The 20,513-nt window shown below is 40.7% G+C and overlaps 1 protein-coding gene across 1 annotated transcript in view; it reads right to left on the bottom strand.

Annotated features, from left to right (window-relative positions):
- Nucleotides 1-320: 320 nt before the first annotated feature.
- The window catches only part of LOC149984722 (uncharacterized), a gene marked incomplete at its 5' end in the record, with an annotated part of 110,711 nt that continues 90,518 nt past the window's right edge, over nucleotides 321-20,513 (bottom strand). The window contains one exon of the mRNA XM_090230605.1: nucleotides 321-340. Coding sequence (XP_090086731.1) covers nucleotides 321-340 — 20 coding nt within the window. The remainder of the gene's footprint in view (nucleotides 341-20,513) is intronic.

Below are 20,513 nucleotides of genomic sequence, written 5' to 3'. Positions count from 1 at the left end.
CAATGTCCATCCCAACAGTGTTGATATAAGTTACTGTTTAGCATCCTAGACTGAACCAATGTCCATCCCAACAGTGTTGATATAAGTTACTGTTTAGCATCCTAGACTGAACCAATGTCCATCCCAACAGTGTTGATATAAGTTACTGTTTAGCATCCTAGACCTAACCAATGTCCATCCCAACAGTGTTGATATAAGTTACATTACATTGTGGGTTTCAATAGTAAACGTTCTCTTCTGCCAACATTGCTAATGGAGCAACTTTATGACAGCACCGTGCAGTGTAACAACACTGTCCAAAGCATTTAAGAGAAAATTAATTATTCTTTGAAGTTGAGAGCTGCAGAAGACACATTTGTCCAAATGAAAAACACAGTTAATCTTTTTTTAATAAACTAGATTTATGATGAAACACTAGTCGTTTTTTTAAACGAATACCATTTCATTAACTTGAATATCCCACATTTTAACTGAATACGGATTCCAACTGTGAAATTAAAATTGTAGATCAAAATCATTGTGATAATTACGTACATGCTCTGTATTATAAATACCACAATATTCTGACACAATTAGATTCTGAACAAACTGCGGAGGAAATATGTTAGTTTCCGAGGGAAAACGACAGGTACAGTCAAATACTTTATCTTGCTTTGGTGGAAAACTGAAGTCGTTAGTATGAAAGTGGTAAAATGAGATAGGTTTTTACTGCATAATAAGGCATAATAATGTTAACTGCGATGTAACCAACAAAATATCCTTTCATCCTGTATCATATAACAGATTCAAATTAATTTCACTGTCTACCAAAGGTGAGGTAATTCTGTTTTTTTTGCTGACATCAGAGCCATTGAGGGGGATTTAGCCTGGGTCAATGATAGGTGAGATGAGATATCAAATCAATGAAATACAATAATGTATTCATGTACATACTGTGAGTAATAAAGTTAGACTATTGGGAAATTAGAGTTTGGGGATTTTATAGGAGGAAGTTGGGCCTCTGGGAACTGTTTTAATTTGGTTTGTGTGCAGAGCTTGGTGTGTGTGGGTGGTCTTGACTACTGTTACGACCTGTACCGCAAATTATTACCGTATGTGATATCATTGACGTGACGAAGGAAGACCAATCCTGTCCCTTTAATGCTTGCAATGTTGTTGTAACAAAGAGCCACTCTAACACTTCTGCAGGTACAGGCTCTCCCTCCCTCCCTCCCTCACACACAAACACACACACACACACACACACACACACACACACACTCACAGGGGAAGGCTCCCATGGCTCGTCACCACTCAAGAGTCCTTTTCCTTTTGACAGAGCCTGGCACAACCAGTGAGGAGTGTTTCAAGTGGTGTCAACTGTGTCCTCTCCTGCCCCTTCTTCTCCTTCCACCTTTTGTCTGCGTGGGGCGCTCCATGTCATGGGCAGCTCTCATAGAGTGGACCGCCTCCTCAACCCCTCCTTACTGTTGTTTATAGAAGATGTGTCATCCTGCCTCATATGATTACAGATGGACGCGCAGCTGCCTCCGTCTCTCTCTGCCGGGCAGCTGCCTCCGTCTCTCTCTGCCGGGCAGCTGCCTCCGTCTCGCTCTGCCGGGCAGCTACCTCCATCTCTCTCTGCCGGGCAGCTGCCTCCGTCTCTCTCTGCCGGGCAGCTGCCTCCATCTCTCTCTGCCGGGCAGCTGCCTCCGTCTCGCTCTGCCGGGCAGCTACCTCCATCTCTCTCTGCCACCTCCATCTCTCTCTGCCGGGCAGCTACCACCGTCTCTCTCTGCATAGCCACCAGGCTCTCTCTCTGGCCCTCAGAAGTCACAGGATCGTAGGGATTTTTAGCCAACATTTGCACACTCCAATCCCTCAACGCTATCCTTTTTAATTCCATTCTCTCTGTTGGAGTGTAATGATATGAGAGGGTGAGACCTGGACAACCACACGGAGGGTTTTATACGCTACGTGGCCCTTCTCCTGAGGAGGGTGAGTCCGGGTGGATGTCTGTGATGAGGTAAGATGTTATACTCCAGGGATTCACAGGCTCATGCATGGCCTGGTTGGTTTTAAAACAGCAGTTTACTCTGCCAAGCCTGCCAACCTCTAACCCCCTGGCCTCCCCAAGTCTTAGTCCAATAATTCTGCTTTAGGCCCACCCCAGAGTCCTGTTTCTACAGACCCCAGAGTCCTGTTACTACAGACCCCTCAGTCCTGTTTCTACAGACCCCACAGTCCTGTTACTACAGACCCCACAGTCCTATTTCTACAGACCCCACAGTCCTGTTACTACAGACCCCACAGTCCTGTTATACTACAGACCCCAGAGTCCTGTTTCTACAGACCCCACAGTCCTGTTTCTACAGACCCCACAGTCCGGTTTCTACAGACCCCACAGTCCGGTTTCTACAGACCCCACAGTCCTGTTTCTACAGACCCCACAGTCCTGTTTCTACAGACCCCACAGTCCTGTTTCTACTGACCCCACAGTCCTGTTACTACAGGTCAAACATAGTATTGTAGGCTAATCAGTGATGGCTAAGCCTGGCTTGGTAAAACACCAAAATATGACACCAGTAAATTGTTCATTCTTTTTTTTAAGACTTCAATTTCACTGATGGCATCAGAATTAAGAGGGCTTCACAAGCTAAATTTCAGTGGAATATTTTATGTCTTAAAATTATACAATTTCTCCAAACCTTTAACCACATTGGCAGTTGACTGGTCCAGAACACCCCCTTTGCCTCGTCTATAATGACAAAGAACACGTCAAAACGGTTTCCAGAGGTTTGGCAAAGTCCCGTGTCCTGGCGTCATATAACTTTAATCGTTTACTGTAACGACCACAGGCTGTTTTACTCTCTATCAAGCTATGCCCTTCTCTTCCAGCGGCGGCCGCTGATTGGCTGAATGCCCAGGGAAGCGAGGTGGTTGGAGTTGTCAATAAAGCAGCGTGACGCCAAGAAATAAAGAAGAAGAAGAGAAGAAGAAGAAGAAGAAGCAGAGAAGACTAAGAAGAAGAAGCAGAGAAGAAGAAGAAGAAGAACAAGAAGAAGAAGAAGCAGAGAAGAAGAAGAAGAAGAGAAGAAAAAGAAGAAGAACGCCAAGAAATAAAGAAGAAGAAGAGAAGAAGAAGAAGAAGAAGCAGAGAAGACTAAGAAGAAGAAGCAGAGAAGAACAAGAAGAAGAACAAGAAGAAGAAGCAGAGAAGAAGAAGAAGAAGGAGAGAAGAAGAAGAAGAAGAAGAAGAAGAAGCAGAGAAGAAGAAGAAGAAGAAGAAGAAGAAGAAGAAGAAGAAGAAGAAATACTTGTTTTTTTAACATCCGGTAGTTACTCTGAGACGATACAGTTTGTAAAGTGATGTGTGCATTTGAACAACATCATTAATACACCTATTTCTCTCCCAAGATGGCATAGCAGTTCAGACGTATTTTTGTCCTCGTCCTGTCGTGTCCCGTATATATATATATTTACAACTTTTTTTCACATACATTTTTAATTTTCCAAAAACTCATCTTCAGAACACTCTCCTGCAATCCGTTTCACCAATTTATATTTATATAAAAAAGTATTATTTACCTCAGATCTGTGATCCTCCGAGAGGCTAGCCAGAAATTAGCCAGAAGCTAGCCGGGAGCTAGCCAGAAGCTGGTCCAGAAGCTACTCTGAAGCTGGTTTAAGGGCTAGTTCAGAAGCTAGTTAGCTTATTTACTGGCTAATCGTTGGTACTCAGCTGACCACGGTTTGTGGTCATCGGCTGTCCTTTGGCTCGAGAATCTATCGCCAGTTTTGTACGGCGCGGTGCAGCGCAGCGCGGCTCGGAGCGGAACATATCGGACCAATTTTTCTCTCCATGTCCCTGGATTTCGGCCGCTGGCTCTGAAAGTCCATGCCTGGATCTCGCAGCTAGCTAGCTGCTATCCGTGTGACTATCGGCTTTCGTCGATTCCGGAGCTAACATCAATTGTTCCGGAGCTAGCCAGCTGAAGAGTTCCATCAATCACTCCTGGGCTGCAGACCCGTTTTTGCTGCCTACGCGGAGCCCCACCGGGCCTTCACGGCTAGACTGCCGACGTTGTCTACCCGAGGGAACTGTCCGGCTGGCTCCTCCGGCGCAACGTTGCCTGGGCGCTCATCTGCGGCCTGCTAGCCGTTGGCTATCTTATCGGCTGCTATCTGAATAGACAATCGGACAATTTTTATTTTATTTTTATTTATTGATTTATTTTTCTTCTTGGGCCTCTATAACTATATCTATTGCTTTTATTTTTGTTGTTGTTGTGTGATTTGGATTCATCCCCTCTACCACACGGAAACCCACTAATCTACTGACGGAACGCAAGAGTTGGCTAATAACAGACCTCCATCTTATGCTAGCTTGCTCCTATGCTAGCTTGCTACCTATTTAGCTGTCTAAATCGCCGTGACCCCCAACCAACCTCTCCACTCACTGGACCCTTTTGATCACTCGACTGAGCATGCCTCTCCTTCATGTCAATATGCCTTGTCCATTGCTGTTCTGGTTAGTGTTTATTGGCTTATTTCACTGTAGAGCCTCTAGTCCTGCTCATTATACCTTATCCAACCTATTAGTTCCACCACCCACACATGCAATGACATCTCCTGGTTTCAATGATGTTTCTAGAGACAATATCTCTCTCTTCATCACTCAATACCTAGGTTTACCTCCACTGTATTCACATCCTACCTTACCTTTGTCTGTACATTATACCTTGATGCTATTTTATCGCCCCCAGAAACCTCCTTTTACTCTCTGTTCCAGACGTTCTAAACGACCAATTCTTATTGCTTTTAGCCGCACCCTTATTCTACTACTACTCTGTTCATCTGGCGATGTAGAGGTGAATCCAGGCCCTGCAGTGCCTAGCTCCACTCCTATTCCCCAGGCGCTCTCTTTTGACGACTTCTGTAACCGTAATAGCCTTGGTTTTATGCATGTTAACATTAGAAGCCGCCTCCCTAAGTTTGTTCTATTCACTGCTTTAGCACACTCTGCCAACCCGGATGTTCTAGCTGTGTCTGAATCCTGGCTTAGGAAGACCACCAAAAATTCAGACAGTTTAATTCCAAACTACAACATTTTCAGACAAGATAGAACTGCCAAAGGGGGCGGTGTTGCAATCTACTGCAAAGATAGCCTGCAGAGTTCTGTCCTACTATCCAGGTCTGTACCCAAACAATTTGAACTTCTACTTTTAAAAATCCACCTCTCTAAAAACAAGTCTCTCACCGTTGCCGCCTGCTATAGACCACCCTCTGCCCCCAGCTGTGCTCTGGACACCATATGTGAAATAATTAATGCTTAACACCCCAGCCATCCTACAATCTAAACTTGATGCCCTCAACCTCACACAAATTATCAATGAACCTACCAGGTACCTCCCCAAAGCCTTTTAAACACGGGCACCCTCATAGATATCATCCTAACCAACTTGCCCTCTAAATACACCTCTGCTGTTTTCAACCAAGATCTCAGCGATCACTGCCTCATTGCCTGCATCCGTAATGGGTCAGCGGTCAAACGACCTCCACTCATCACTGTAAAACGCTCCCTGAAACACTTCAGCGAGCAGGCCTTTCTAATCGACCTGACCGGGGTATCCTGGAAGGATATTGATCTCATCCCGTCAGTAGAGGATGCCTGGATATTTTTTTTTAATTCCTTCCTAACCATCTTAAATAAACATGCCCCATTCAAGAAATTTAGAACCAGGAACAGATATAGCCCTTGGTTCTCCCCAGACCTGACTGCCCTTAACCAACACAAAAACATCCTATGGCGTTCTGGATTAGCATCGAACAGCCTCCGTGATATGCAGCTGTTCAGGGAAGCTAGAAACCATTATACACAGGCAGTTAGAAAAGCCAAGGCTAGCTTTTTCAAGCAGAAATTTGCTTCCTGCAACACTAACTCAAAAAAGTTCTGGGACATTGTAAAGTCCATGGAGAATAAGAACACCTCCTCCCAGCTGCCCACTGCACTGAAGATAGGAAACACTGTCACCACTGATAAATCCACCATAATTGAGAATTTCAATAAGCATTTTTCTACGGCTGGCCATGCTTTCAACCTGGCTACTCCTACCCCGGTCAACAGCACTGCACCCCCCACAACAACTCGCCCAAGCCTTCCCCATTTCTCCTTCTCCCAAATCTGCTCAGCTGATGTTCTGAATGAGCTGCAAAATCTGGACCCCTACAAATCAGCCCGGGCTAGACAATCTGGACCCTTTCTTTCTAAAATTATCTGCCAAAATTGTTGCCACCCCTATTACTAGCCTGTTCAACCTCTCTTTCGTGTCGTCTGAGATTCCCAAAGATTGGAAAGCAGCTGCGGTCATCACCCTCTTCAAAGGGGGTGACACTCTTGACCCAAACTGCTACAGACCTATATCTATCCTACCATGCCTTTCTAAGGTCTTCGAAAGCCAAGTCAACAAACATATTACCGACCATTTCGAATCTCACCATACCTTCTCTGCTATGCAATCTGGTTTCAGAGCTGGTCATGGGTGCACCTCAGCCACGCTCAAGGTCCTAAATGATATCTTAACCGCCATCGATAAGAAACATTACTGTGCAGCCGTATTCATTGATCTGGCCAAGGCTTTCGACTCTGTCTATCACCACATCCTCATCGGCAGACTCGACAGCCTTGGTTTCTCAAATGATTGCCTCGCCTGGTTCACCAACTACTTCTCTGATAGAGTTCAGTGTGTCAAATTGGAGGGTCTGCTGTCCGGACCTCTGGCAGTCTCTATGGGGGTGCCACAGGGTTCAATTCTTGGACCAACTCTCTTCTCTGTATACATCAATGAGGTCGCTCTTGCTGCTGGTGAGTCTCTGATCCACCTCTATGCAGACGACACCATTTTGTATACTTCTGGCCCTTCTTTGGATACTGTGTTAACAACCCTCCAGGCAAGCTTCAATGCCATACAACTCTCCTTCCGTGGCCTCCAATTGCTCTTAAATACAAGTAAAACTAAATGCATGCTCTTCAACCGATCGCTACCTGTACCTACCCGCCTGTCCAACATTACTACTCTGGACGGCTCCGACTTAGAATACGTGGACAACTACAAATACTTAGGTGTCTGGTTAGACTGTAAACTCTCCTTCCAGACCCATATCAAACATCTCCAATCCAAAGTTAAATCTAGAATTGGCTTCCTATATCGCAACAAAGCATCCTTCACTCATGCTGCCAAACATACCCTTGTAAAACTGACCATCCTACCAATCCTCGACTTTGGCGATGTCATTTACAAAATAGCCTCCAATACCCTACTCAACAAATTGGATGCAGTCTATCACAGTGCAATCCGTTTTGTCACCAAAGCCCCATATACTACCCACCATTGCGACCTGTACGCTCTCGTTGGCTGGCCCTTGCTTCATACTCGTCGCCAAACCCACTGGCTCCATGTCATCTACAAGACCCTGCTAGGTAAAGTCCCCCCTTATCTCAGCTCGCTGGTCACCATTGCATCTCCCACCTGTAGCACACGCTCCAGCAGGTATATCTCTCTAGTCACCCCCAAAACCAATTCTTTCTTTGGCCGCCTCTCCTTCCAGTTCTCTGCTGCCAATGACTGGAACGAACTACAAAAATCTCTGAAACTGGAAACACTTATCTCCCTCACTAGCTTTGAGCACCAACTGTCAGAGCAGCTCACAGATTACTGCACCTGTACATAGCCCACCTATAATTTAGCCCAAACAACTACCTCTTTCCCTACTGTATTTTATTTATTTATTTTTCTCCTTTGCACCCCCATTATTTTTATTTCAACTTTGCACATTCTCCCATTGCAAATCTACCATTCCAGTGTTTTACTTGCTATATTGTATCTACTTTGCCACCATGGCCTTTTTGCCTTTATCTCCCTTATCTCACCTCATTTGCTCACATCGTATATAGACTTGTTTATACTGTATTATTGACTGTATGTTTGTTTTACTCCATGTGTAACTCTGTGTCGTTGTATGTGTCGAACTGCTTTGCTTTATCTTGGCCAGGTCGCAATTGTAAATGAGAACTTGTTCTCAACTTGCCTACCTGGTTAAATAAAGGTGAAATAAAATTTTTAAAAAATTCACTTGTACATGTGAAAAACAAAACAACATATGACCACTGCTGCACATACTGCCACTGTTTTGAACAGAGTTTAGAACGAGGAGCCAGTTCACAAACTAATAAGCGCACCGGGGAGAACGGTTGTTCATAGTTACCACAGCTACAAAGAAAAAAAGTCGGCCTATTTCTACAATTTATCTTCTGAAAATCTAACCTTATCCCTAACATTCACCAAATGGTTAACCTTATCCCTAACATTCACCAAATGGTTAACCTTATCCATAACATTAACCTTATCCCTAACATTAACAACATGGTTAACCTTATCCCTAACATTAACCACATGGTTAACCTCATCCCTAACATTAATCACATGGTTAACCTTATCCCTAACATTAACCACATGGTTAACTTTATCCCTAACATTAACCGTGTGGTTAACCTTATCCCTAACATTAACCTTATCCCTAACATTAACCACATGGTTATCCTTATCCCTAACATTAACCACATGGTCAACCTCATCCCTAACATGAACCACCTGGTTAACCTTATCCCTAACATTAACCACATGGTTAAACTTATCCCTAACATTAACCACGAGGTTAACCTTATCCCTAACATTAACCACATGGTTAACATTAACCACATGGTTAACCTTATCCCTAACATTAACCTTAGCCCTAACATTAACCTTATCCCTAACATTAACCACGTGGTTAACCTTATCCCTAACATTAACCACATGGTTAACCTTATCCCTAACATTAACCTTATCCCTAACATTAACTTTATCCCTAACATTAACCACATGGTTAAACTTATCCCTAACATTAACCACGTGGTTAACCTTATCCCTAACATTAACCAGATGGTTAAACTTATCCCTAACATTAACCACATGGTTAACCTTATCCCTAACAATAACCTTATCCCTAACATTAACCTTATCCCTAACATTAACCACATGGTTAAACTTATCCCTAACATTAACCACGTGGATAACCTTATCCCTAACATTAAGCACATGGTTAACCTCATCCCTAACATTAACCTTATCCCTAACATTAACCACATGGTTAACCTTATCCCTAACATTAACCTTATCCCTAACATTAACCTTGTCCGTAACATTAACCACATGGTTAAACTTATCCCTAACATTAACCACGTGGTTAACCTTATCCCTAACATTAAGCACATGGTTAACCTCATCCCTAACATTAACCTTATCCCTAACATTAACCACATGGTTAACCTTATCCCTAACATTAACCTTATCCCTGACATCAACCACATGGTTAAACGTATCCCTAACATTAACCACGCGGTTAACCTTATCCCTAACATTAACCACATGGTTAACCTCATCCCTAACATTAACCTTATCCCTGACATCAACCACATGGTTAACCTCATCCCTAACATTAACCATATGGTTAACCTTATCCCTAACATGAACCACATGGTTAACCTTATCCCTAACATTAACCTTATCCATAACATTAACCTTATCCCTAACATTAACCACATGGTTAACATTATCCCTAACATTAACCACATGGTTAAACTTATCCTTAACATTAACCACATGGTTATCCTTATCCCTAACATTAACCACATGGTTAACCTTATCCCTAACATTAACCTTATCCCTAACATTAACCGTATCCCTAACATTAACCACATGGTTAAACTTATCCCTAACATTAACCACATGGTTAACCTTATCCCTAACATTAACCACATGGTTAAACTTATCCCTAACATTAACCACATGGTTAAACTTATCCCTATCATTAACCACGTGGTTAACCTTATCCCTAACATTAACCACATGGTTAACCTTATCCCTAACATTAACCACATGGTTAAACTTATCCCTAACATTAACCACATGGTTAACCTTATCCCTAACATTAACCACATGGTTAAACTTATCCCTAACATTAACCACATGGTTAAAGTTATCCCTATCATTAACCACGTGGTTAACCTTATCCCTAACATTAACCACATGGTTAACCTTATCCCTAACATTAACCTTATCCCTAACATTAACCACATGGTTAAACTTATCCCTAACATTAACCACATGGTTAACCTTATCCCTAACATTAACCTTATCCCTAACATTAACCGTATCCCTAACATTAACCACATGATTAAACTTATCCCTAACATTAACCACATGGTTAACCTTATCCCTAACATTAACCACATGGTTAAACTTATCCCTAACATTAACCACATGGTTAAACTTATCCCTATCATTAACCACGTGGTTAACCTTATCCCTAACATTAACCACATGGTTAACCTTATCCCTAACATTAACCACATGGTTAAACTTATCCCTAACATTAACCACATGGTTAAAGTTATCCCTATCATTAACCACGTGGTTAACCTTATCCCTAACATTAACCACATGGTTAACCTTATCCCTAACGTTAACCTTATCCCTAACATTAACCACATGGTTAAACTTATCCCTAACATTAACCACATGGTTAACCTTATCCCTAACATTAACCTTATCCCTAACATTAACCGTATCCCTAACATTAACCACATGATTAAACTTATCCCTAACATTAACCACATGGTTAACCTTATCCCTAACATTAACCACATGGTTAAACTTATCCCTATCATTAACCACGTGGTTAACCTTATCCCTAACATTAACCACATGGTTAACCTTATCCCTAACATTAACCTTATCCCTAACATTAACCACATGGTTAAACTTATCCCTAACATTAACCACATGGTTAAACTTATCCCTATCATTAACCGTGCGGTTAACCTTATCCCTAACATTAACCACATGGTTAACCTTATCCCTAACATTAACCTTATCCCTAACATTAACCACATGGTTAAACTTATCCCTAACATTAACCACATGGTTAAACTTATCCCTATCATTAACCACGTGGTTAACCTTATCCCTAACATTAACCACATGGTTAACCTTATCCCTAACATTAACCTTATCCCTAACATTAACCACATGGTCAAACTTATCCCTAACATTAACCACATGGTTAAACTTATCCCTATCATTAACCGTGCGGTTAACCTTATCCCTAACATTAACCACATGGTTAACCTTATCCCTAACATTAACCTTATCCCTAACATTAACCTTATCCATAACATTAACCACATGGTTAAATTTATCCCTAACATTAACCACATGGTTAACCTTATCCCTAACATTAAGCACATGGTTAACCTTATCCCTAACATTAACCTTATCCCTGACATCAACCACATGGTTAAACTTATCCCTAACATTAACCACATGGTCAAACTTATCCCTAACATTAACCACATGGTTAAACTTATCCCTAACATTAACCTTATCCCTAACATTAACATTATCCCTAACATTAACCACATGGTTAACCTTATCACTAGCATTAATCACGTGGTTAACCGTATCCCTAACATTAACTACATGGTTCAACTTATCCCTAACATTAACCACATGGTTAACCTTATCCCTAACATTAACCTTATCCCTAACATTAACCACATGGTTAACCTTATCCCTAACATTAACCACATGGTTAAACTTATCCCTAGCATTAACCACATGGCTAAACTTATCCCTAACATTAACCTTATCCCTAACATTAACCTTATCCCTAACATTAACCACATGGTTAAACTTATCCCTAACATTAACCACGTGGTTAACCTTATCCCTAACATTAACCACATGGTTAACCTCATCCCTAACATTAACCTTATCCCTGACATCAACCACATGGTTAAACTTATCCCTAACATTAACCACATGGTTAAACTTATCCCTATCATTAACCACGTGGTTAACCTTATCCCTAACATTAACCACATGGTTAACCTTATCCCTAACATTAACCACATGGTTAAACTTATCCCTAACATTAACCACATGGTTAAAGTTATCCCTATCATTAACCACGTGGTTAACCTTATCCCTAACATTAACCACATGGTTAACCTTATCCCTAACATTAACCTTATCCCTAACATTAACCACATGGTTAAACTTATCCCTAACATTAACCACATGGTTAACCTTATCCCTAACATTAACCTTATCCCTAACATTAACCGTATCCCTAACATTAACCACATGATTAAACTTATCCCTAACATTAACCACATGGTTAACCTTATCCCTAACATTAACCACATGGTTAAACTTATCCCTAACATTAACCACATGGTTAAACTTATCCCTATCATTAACCACGTGGTTAACCTTATCCCTAACATTAACCACATGGTTAACCTTATCCCTAACATTAACCACATGGTTAAACTTATCCCTAACATTAACCACATGGTTAAAGTTATCCCTATCATTAACCACGTGGTTAACCTTATCCCTAACATTAACCACATGGTTAACCTTATCCCTAACGTTAACCTTATCCCTAACATTAACCACATGGTTAAACTTATCCCTAACATTAACCACATGGTTAACCTTATCCCTAACATTAACCTTATCCCTAACATTAACCGTATCCCTAACATTAACCACATGATTAAACTTATCCCTAACATTAACCACATGGTTAACCTTATCCCTAACATTAACCACATGGTTAAACTTATCCCTAACATTAACCACATGGTTAAACTTATCCCTATCGTTAACCACGTGGTTAACCTTATCCCTAACATTAACCACATGGTTAACCTTATCCCTAACATTAACCTTATCCCTAACATTAACCACATGGTTAAACTTATCCCTAACATTAACCACATGGTTAAACTTATCCCTATCATTAACCGTGCGGTTAACCTTATCCCTAACATTAACCACATGGTTAACCTTATCCCTAACATTAACCTTATCCCTAACATTAACCACATGGTTAAACTTATCCCTAACATTAACCACATGGTTAAACTTATCCCTATCATTAACCACGTGGTTAACCTTATCCCTAACATTAACCACATGGTTAACCTTATCCCTAACATTAACCTTATCCCTAACATTAACCACATGGTCAAACTTATCCCTAACATTAACCACATGGTTAAACTTATCCCTATCATTAACCGTGCGGTTAACCTTATCCCTAACATTAACCACATGGTTAACCTTATCCCTAACATTAACCTTATCCCTAACATTAACCACATGGTTAAACTTATCCCTAACATTAACCACATGGTTAACCTTATCCCTAACATTAACCTTATCCCTAACATTAACCTTATCCCTAACATTAACCACATGGTTAAATTTATCCCTAACATTAACCACATGGTTAACCTTATCCCTAACATTAAGCACATGGTTAACCTTATCCCTAACATTAACCTTATCCCTGACATCAACCACATGGTTAAACTTATCCCTAACATTAACCACATGGTCAAACTTATCCCTAACATTAACCACATGGTTAAACTTATCCCTAACATTAACCTTATCCCTAACATTAACATTATCCCTAACATTAACCACATGGTTAACCTTATCACTAGCATTAATCACGTGGTTAACCGTATCCCTAACATTAACTACATGGTTCAACTTATCCCTAACATTAACCACATGGTTAACCTTATCCCTAACATTAACCTTATCCCTAACATTAACCACATGGTTAACCTTATCCCTAACATTAACCACATGGTTAAACTTATCCCTAGCATTAACCACATGGCTAAACTTATCCCTAACATTAACCTTATCCCTAACATTAACCTTATCCCTAACATTAACCACATGGTTAAACTTATCCCTAACATTAACCACGTGGTTAACCTTATCCCTAACATTAACCACATGGTTAACCTCATCCCTAACATTAACCTTATCCCTGACATCAACCACATGGTTAACCTTATCCCTAACATTAACCACATGGTTAACCTCATCCCTAACATTAACCACATGGTTAACCTTATCCCCAACATTAACCACATGGTTAACCTCATTCCTAACATTAACCTTATCCCTGACATCAACCACATGGTTAACCTTATCCCTAAAATTAACCACATGGTTAAACTTATCCCTAACATTAACCACATGGTTAACCTTATCCCTAACATTAACCTTATCCCTAACATTAACCACATGGTTAACCTTATCCCTAACATTAACCACATGGTTAAACTTATCCCTAGCATTAACCACATGGCTAAACTTATCCCTAACATTAACCTTATCCCTAACATTAACCTTATCCCTAACATTAACCACATGGTTAAACTTATCCCTAACATTAACCACGTGGTTAACCTTATCCCTAACATTAACCACATGGTTAACCTCATCCCTAACATTAACCTTATCCCTGACATCAACCACATGGTTAAACTTATCCCTAACATTAACCACATGGTTAAACTTATCCCTATCATTAACCACGTGGTTAACCTTATCCCTAACATTAACCACATGGTTAACCTTATCCCTAACATTAACCACATGGTTAAACTTATCCCTAACATTAACCACATGGTTAAAGTTATCCCTATCATTAACCACGTGGTTAACCTTATCCCTAACATTAACCACATGGTTAACCTTATCCCTAACATTAACCTTATCCCTAACATTAACCACATGGTTAAACTTATCCCTAACATTAACCACATGGTTAACCTTATCCCTAACATTAACCTTATCCCTAACATTAACCGTATCCCTAACATTAACCACATGATTAAACTTATCCCTAACATTAACCACATGGTTAACCTTATCCCTAACATTAACCACATGGTTAAACTTATCCCTAACATTAACCACATGGTTAAACTTATCCCTATCATTTACCACGTGGTTAACCTTATCCCTAACATTAACCACATGGTTAACCTTATCCCTAACATTAACCACATGGTTAAACTTATCCCTAACATTAACCACATGGTTAAAGTTATCCCTATCATTAACCACGTGGTTAACCTTATCCCTAACATTAACCACATGGTTAACCTTATCCCTAACGTTAACCTTATCCCTAACATTAACCACATGGTTAAACTTATCCCTAACATTAACCACATGGTTAACCTTATCCCTAACATTAACCTTATCCCTAACATTAACCGTATCCCTAACATTAACCACATGATTAAACTTATCCCTAACATTAACCACATGGTTAACCTTATCCCTAACATTAACCACATGGTTAAACTTATCCCTAACATTAACCACATGGTTAAACTTATCCCTATCGTTAACCACGTGGTTAACCTTATCCCTAACATTAACCACATGGTTAACCTTATCCCTAACATTAACCTTATCCCTAACATTAACCACATGGTTAAACTTATCCCTAACATTAACCACATGGTTAAACTTATCCCTATCATTAACCGTGCGGTTAACCTTATCCCTAACATTAACCACATGGTTAACCTTATCCCTAACATTAACCTTATCCCTAACATTAACCACATGGTTAAACTTATCCCTAACATTAACCACATGGTTAAACTTATCCCTATCATTAACCACGTGGTTAACCTTATCCCTAACATTAACCACATGGTTAACCTTATCCCTAACATTAACCTTATCCCTAACATTAACCACATGGTCAAACTTATCCCTAACATTAACCACATGGTAAAACTTATCCCTATCATTAACCGTGCGGTTAACCTTATCCCTAACATTAACCACATGGTTAACCTTATCCCTAACATTAACCTTATCCCTAACATTAACCACATGGTTAAACTTATCCCTAACATTAACCACATGGTTAACCTTATCCCTAACATTAACCTTATCCCTAACATTAACCTTATCCCTAACATTAACCACATGGTTAAATTTATCCCTAACATTAACCACATGGTTAACCTTATCCCTAACATTAAGCACATGGTTAACCTTATCCCTAACATTAACCTTATCCCTGACATCAACCACATGGTTAAACTTATCCCTAACATTAACCACATGGTCAAACTTATCCCTAACATTAACCACATGGTTAAACTTATCCCTAACATTAACCTTATCCCTAACATTAACATTATCCCTAACATTAACCACATGGTTAACCTTATCACTAGCATTAATCACGTGGTTAACCGTATCCCTAACATTAACTACATGGTTCAACTTATCCCTAACATTAACCACATGGTTAACCTTATCCCTAACATTAACCTTATCCCTAACATTAACCACATGGTTAACCTTATCCCTAACATTAACCACATGGTTAAACTTATCCCTAGCATTAACCACATGGCTAAACTTATCCCTAACATTAACCTTATCCCTAACATTAACCTTATCCCTAACATTAACCACATGGTTAAACTTATCCCTAACATTAACCACGTGGTTAACCTTATCCCTAACATTAACCACATGGTTAACCTCATCCCTAACATTAACCTTATCCCTGACATCAACCACATGGTTAACCTTATCCCTAACATTAACCACATGGTTAACCTCATCCCTAACATTAACCACATGGTTAACCTTATCCCCAACATTAACCACATGGTTAACCTCATTCCTAACATTAACCTTATCCCTGACATCAACCACATGGTTAACCTTATCCCTAAAATTAACCACATGGTTAAACTTATCCCTAACATTAACCACATGGTTAACCTTATCCCTAACATTAACCTTATCCCTAACATTAACCACATGGTTAAACTTATCCCTAACATTAACCACATGGTTAACCTTATCCCTAACATTAACCTTATCCCTAACATTAACCTTATCCCTAACATTAACCAAATGGTTGAATTTATCCCTAACATTAACCACATGGTTAACCTTATCCCTAACATTAAGCACATGGTTAACCTCATCCCTAACATTAACCTTATCCCTAACATTAACCACATGGTTAACCTTATCCCTAACATTAACCTTATCCCTGACATCAACCACATGGTTAAACTTATCCCTAACATTAACCACATGGTTAAACTTATCCCTAACATTAACCACATGGTTACACTTATCCCTAACATTAACCTTATCCCTAGCATTAACATTATCCCTAACATTAACCACATGGTTAACCTTATCCCTAGCATTAACCACGTGGTTAACCTTATCCCTAACATTAACCACATGGTTAAACTTATCCCTAACATTAACCACATGGTTACCCTTATCCCTAACATTAACCTTATCCCTAACATTAACCACATGGTTAACCTTATCCCTAACATTAACCACGTGGTTAAACTTATCCCTAACATTAACCTTATCCCTAACATTAACCTTATCCCTAACATTAACCACATGGTTAAACTTATCCCTAACATTAACCACGTGGTTAACCTTATCCCTAACATTAACCACATGGTTAACCTCATCCCTAACATTAACCTTATCCCTGACATCAACCACATGGTTAACCTTATCCCTAACATTAACCACATGGTTAACCTCATCCCTAACATTAACCACATGGTTAACCTTATCCCCAACATTAACCACATGGTTAACCTCATCCCTAACATTAACCACATGGTTAAACTTATCCCTAACATTAACCGCGAGGTTAACCTTATCCCTAACATTAACCACATATACAAAATGTATATTGACCAACAGAATGTATATTGACCAACAGAATGGATATTGACCAACAGAATGTATATCGACCAACAAATGTATATTGACCAACAGAATGTATGTTGACCAACAAATGTATATTGACCAACAGAATGTATGTTGACCAACATAATGTCTATTGACCAACATAATGTATATTTACATATAGCCTTCTATGTCCCATTGCTATTCTATCCTGTGTATAGCTGTGTGTTTCCTACCCCTCTTCCCTCAGTGTGTTTGGCACAACGGAGGAAAAGCTTCCCAAGTCTAATTCAGACACTTAATCAAGTAATTTAATGCATTGTTAACCACATTAAAAGGAGGTTGTTTCACAATACCTTCTGAGTAAAAACGGTTTGAAGGGTTACTGTGAAATTAGCCTTTGACAGTTAGAATGATTAGAGGCTTTGAAATTGCCTCTCCTTTCTGTTCTCTCCTCGTCCGTCGGTAACACTGGCGTGGTTGTGCGCCCTCCTCCGCCATCATGACTCTCTCTGCAGATGAGGTGACTTTAATTGACCCCCCCTTTACAGGCTCTGTCTGTCGTTTATCTTTCTCTCTTTTCTTTCAGTATTCAAAGTGCTCATAATTGGAGCCCAGAGAGTACGTTTCTCAAACGAGCGGTTCCATAATTATAACCTTTTTCTCTATATGAATGGCCAAATAGAAAACAGCTGCACAATTGATTCCCCTCATTTGTTTTGACTGTCATAGTGAGTTTGGGTCCTTTCTGCTCCTGTATATTTTTCCTGCACTGTAGGTGATGTGAGGAAAACAACCAGCTATACACTAGCTACCTGGTTGTAGGTGATGATACATTAGCTACTTGGCTGTAGGTGATCATACACTAGCTACTTGGCTGTAGGTGATGATACACTAGCTACTTGGCTGTAGGTGATGATACACTAGCTACCTGGCTGTAGGTGATGATACACTAGCTACTTGGCTGTAGGTGATGATACACTAGCTACCTGGCTGTAGGTGATGATACACTAGCTACTTGGCTGTAGGTGAAGATACACTAGCTACTTGGCTGTAGGTGATGATACACTAGCTACTTGGCTGTAGGTGATGATACACTAGGTACTTGGGTGTAGGTGATGATACACTAGCTACTTGGCTGTAGGTGTGGATACACTAGCTCATTGGCTGTAGGTGATGATACACTAGCTACTTGGCTGTAGGTGATGATACACTAGCTACTTGGCTCTAGGTGACGATACACTAGGAACTGGCTGTGGGTGATGATACACTAGGAACCTGTCTCTAGTTGATGATACACTAGGAACCTGGCTGTGGGTGATGATACACTAGGAACCTGGCTGTAGTTGATGTGATACACTAGGAACCTGGCTGTAGGTGATGACACACTAGGCACCTCGCTGTAGGTGATGATACACAAGGAACCTGGCTGTAGTTGATGTGATACACTAGGAACCTGGCTGTAGGTGATGATACACTAGGCACCTCGCTGTAAGTGATGATACACTAGGAACCTGGCTGTAGTTGATGTGATACACTAGGAACCTGGCTGTAGGTGATGATACACTAGGAAACTGGCTGTGGGTGATAATACACTAGGAACCTGGCTGTAGTTGATGTGATACACTAGGAACCTGGCTGTAGGTGATGATACACTAGGAAACTGGCTGTGGGTGATGATACACTAGGAACCTGGCTGTATTTTATGTGATACACATGAAACCTGGCTGTAGGATATGATACACTAGGAACCTGGCTGTCGGTGTTGATACACTAGGAACCTGGCTGTGGGTGATGATACACTTGGAACCTGGCTGTAGGTGGTGATACACTAGGAACCTGGCTGTGGGTGATGATACACTAGGAACCTGGTTGTGGGAGATGATACACTAGGAACCTGGCTGTAGATGATAATACACTAGGAACCTGGCTGTAGATGATGATACACTAGGAACCTGGCTGTAGGTGATGATACACTAGGAACCTGGCTGTAGTTGATGATACACTAGGAACCTGGCTGTAGGTGATGATACACTAGGAACCTGGTTGTGGGTGATGATACACTAGGAACCTCACTGTAGGTGATGATACACTAAGAATCTGGCTGTAGTTGATGTGATACACTAGGAACCTGGCTGTAGTATGTGATACACAATGAACCTGGCTGTAGGTGATGATACACTAGGCACCTCGCTGTAGGTGATGATACACTAGGAGCCTGGCTGTTGGTGATGATACACTAGGAACCTGGCTGTAGTATGTGATACACAATGAACCTGGCTGTAGGTGATGATACACTAGGCACCTCGCTGTAGGTGATGATACAGTAGAAACCTGGCTGTAGTTGATGTGATACACTAGGAACCTGGCTGTTGGTGATATTAAAATTAGGAACCTGGCTGTAGTTGATGTGATACACTAGGAACCTGGCTGTAGGTAATGATACACTAGGAGCCTGGCTGTAGGTGATGATACACTAAGAACCTGGCTGTAGTTGATGTGATACACTAGGACTCTGGCTGTAGGTGATGATACACTAGCTACTTGGCTGTAGGTGATGATACACTAGGAACCTGGCTTTGGGTGATGATACACTAGGAACCTGGCTGTGGGTGATGATACACAAGGAACCTGGTTGTGGGTGATGATACACTAGGAACCTGGTTGTGGGTGGTGATACACTAGGAACCTGGCTGTAGTTGATGTGATACACTAGGAACCTGGCTGTAGGTCATGATACACTAGGAACCTGGCTGTATGATATGATACACTAGGAACCTGGCTGTAGGTGATGATACACTAGGAACCTGGCTGTAGGTGATGATACACTAGGAACCTGGC

The sequence above is a fragment of the Oncorhynchus mykiss genome, chromosome 3, assembly GCF_057628025.1.
Source record: "Oncorhynchus mykiss isolate SJ-2025 chromosome 3, ASM5762802v1, whole genome shotgun sequence".
Lineage (NCBI taxonomy): Eukaryota > Metazoa > Chordata > Actinopteri > Salmoniformes > Salmonidae > Oncorhynchus > Oncorhynchus mykiss.
This window is presented reverse-complemented; position numbering and strand designations above follow the sequence as displayed.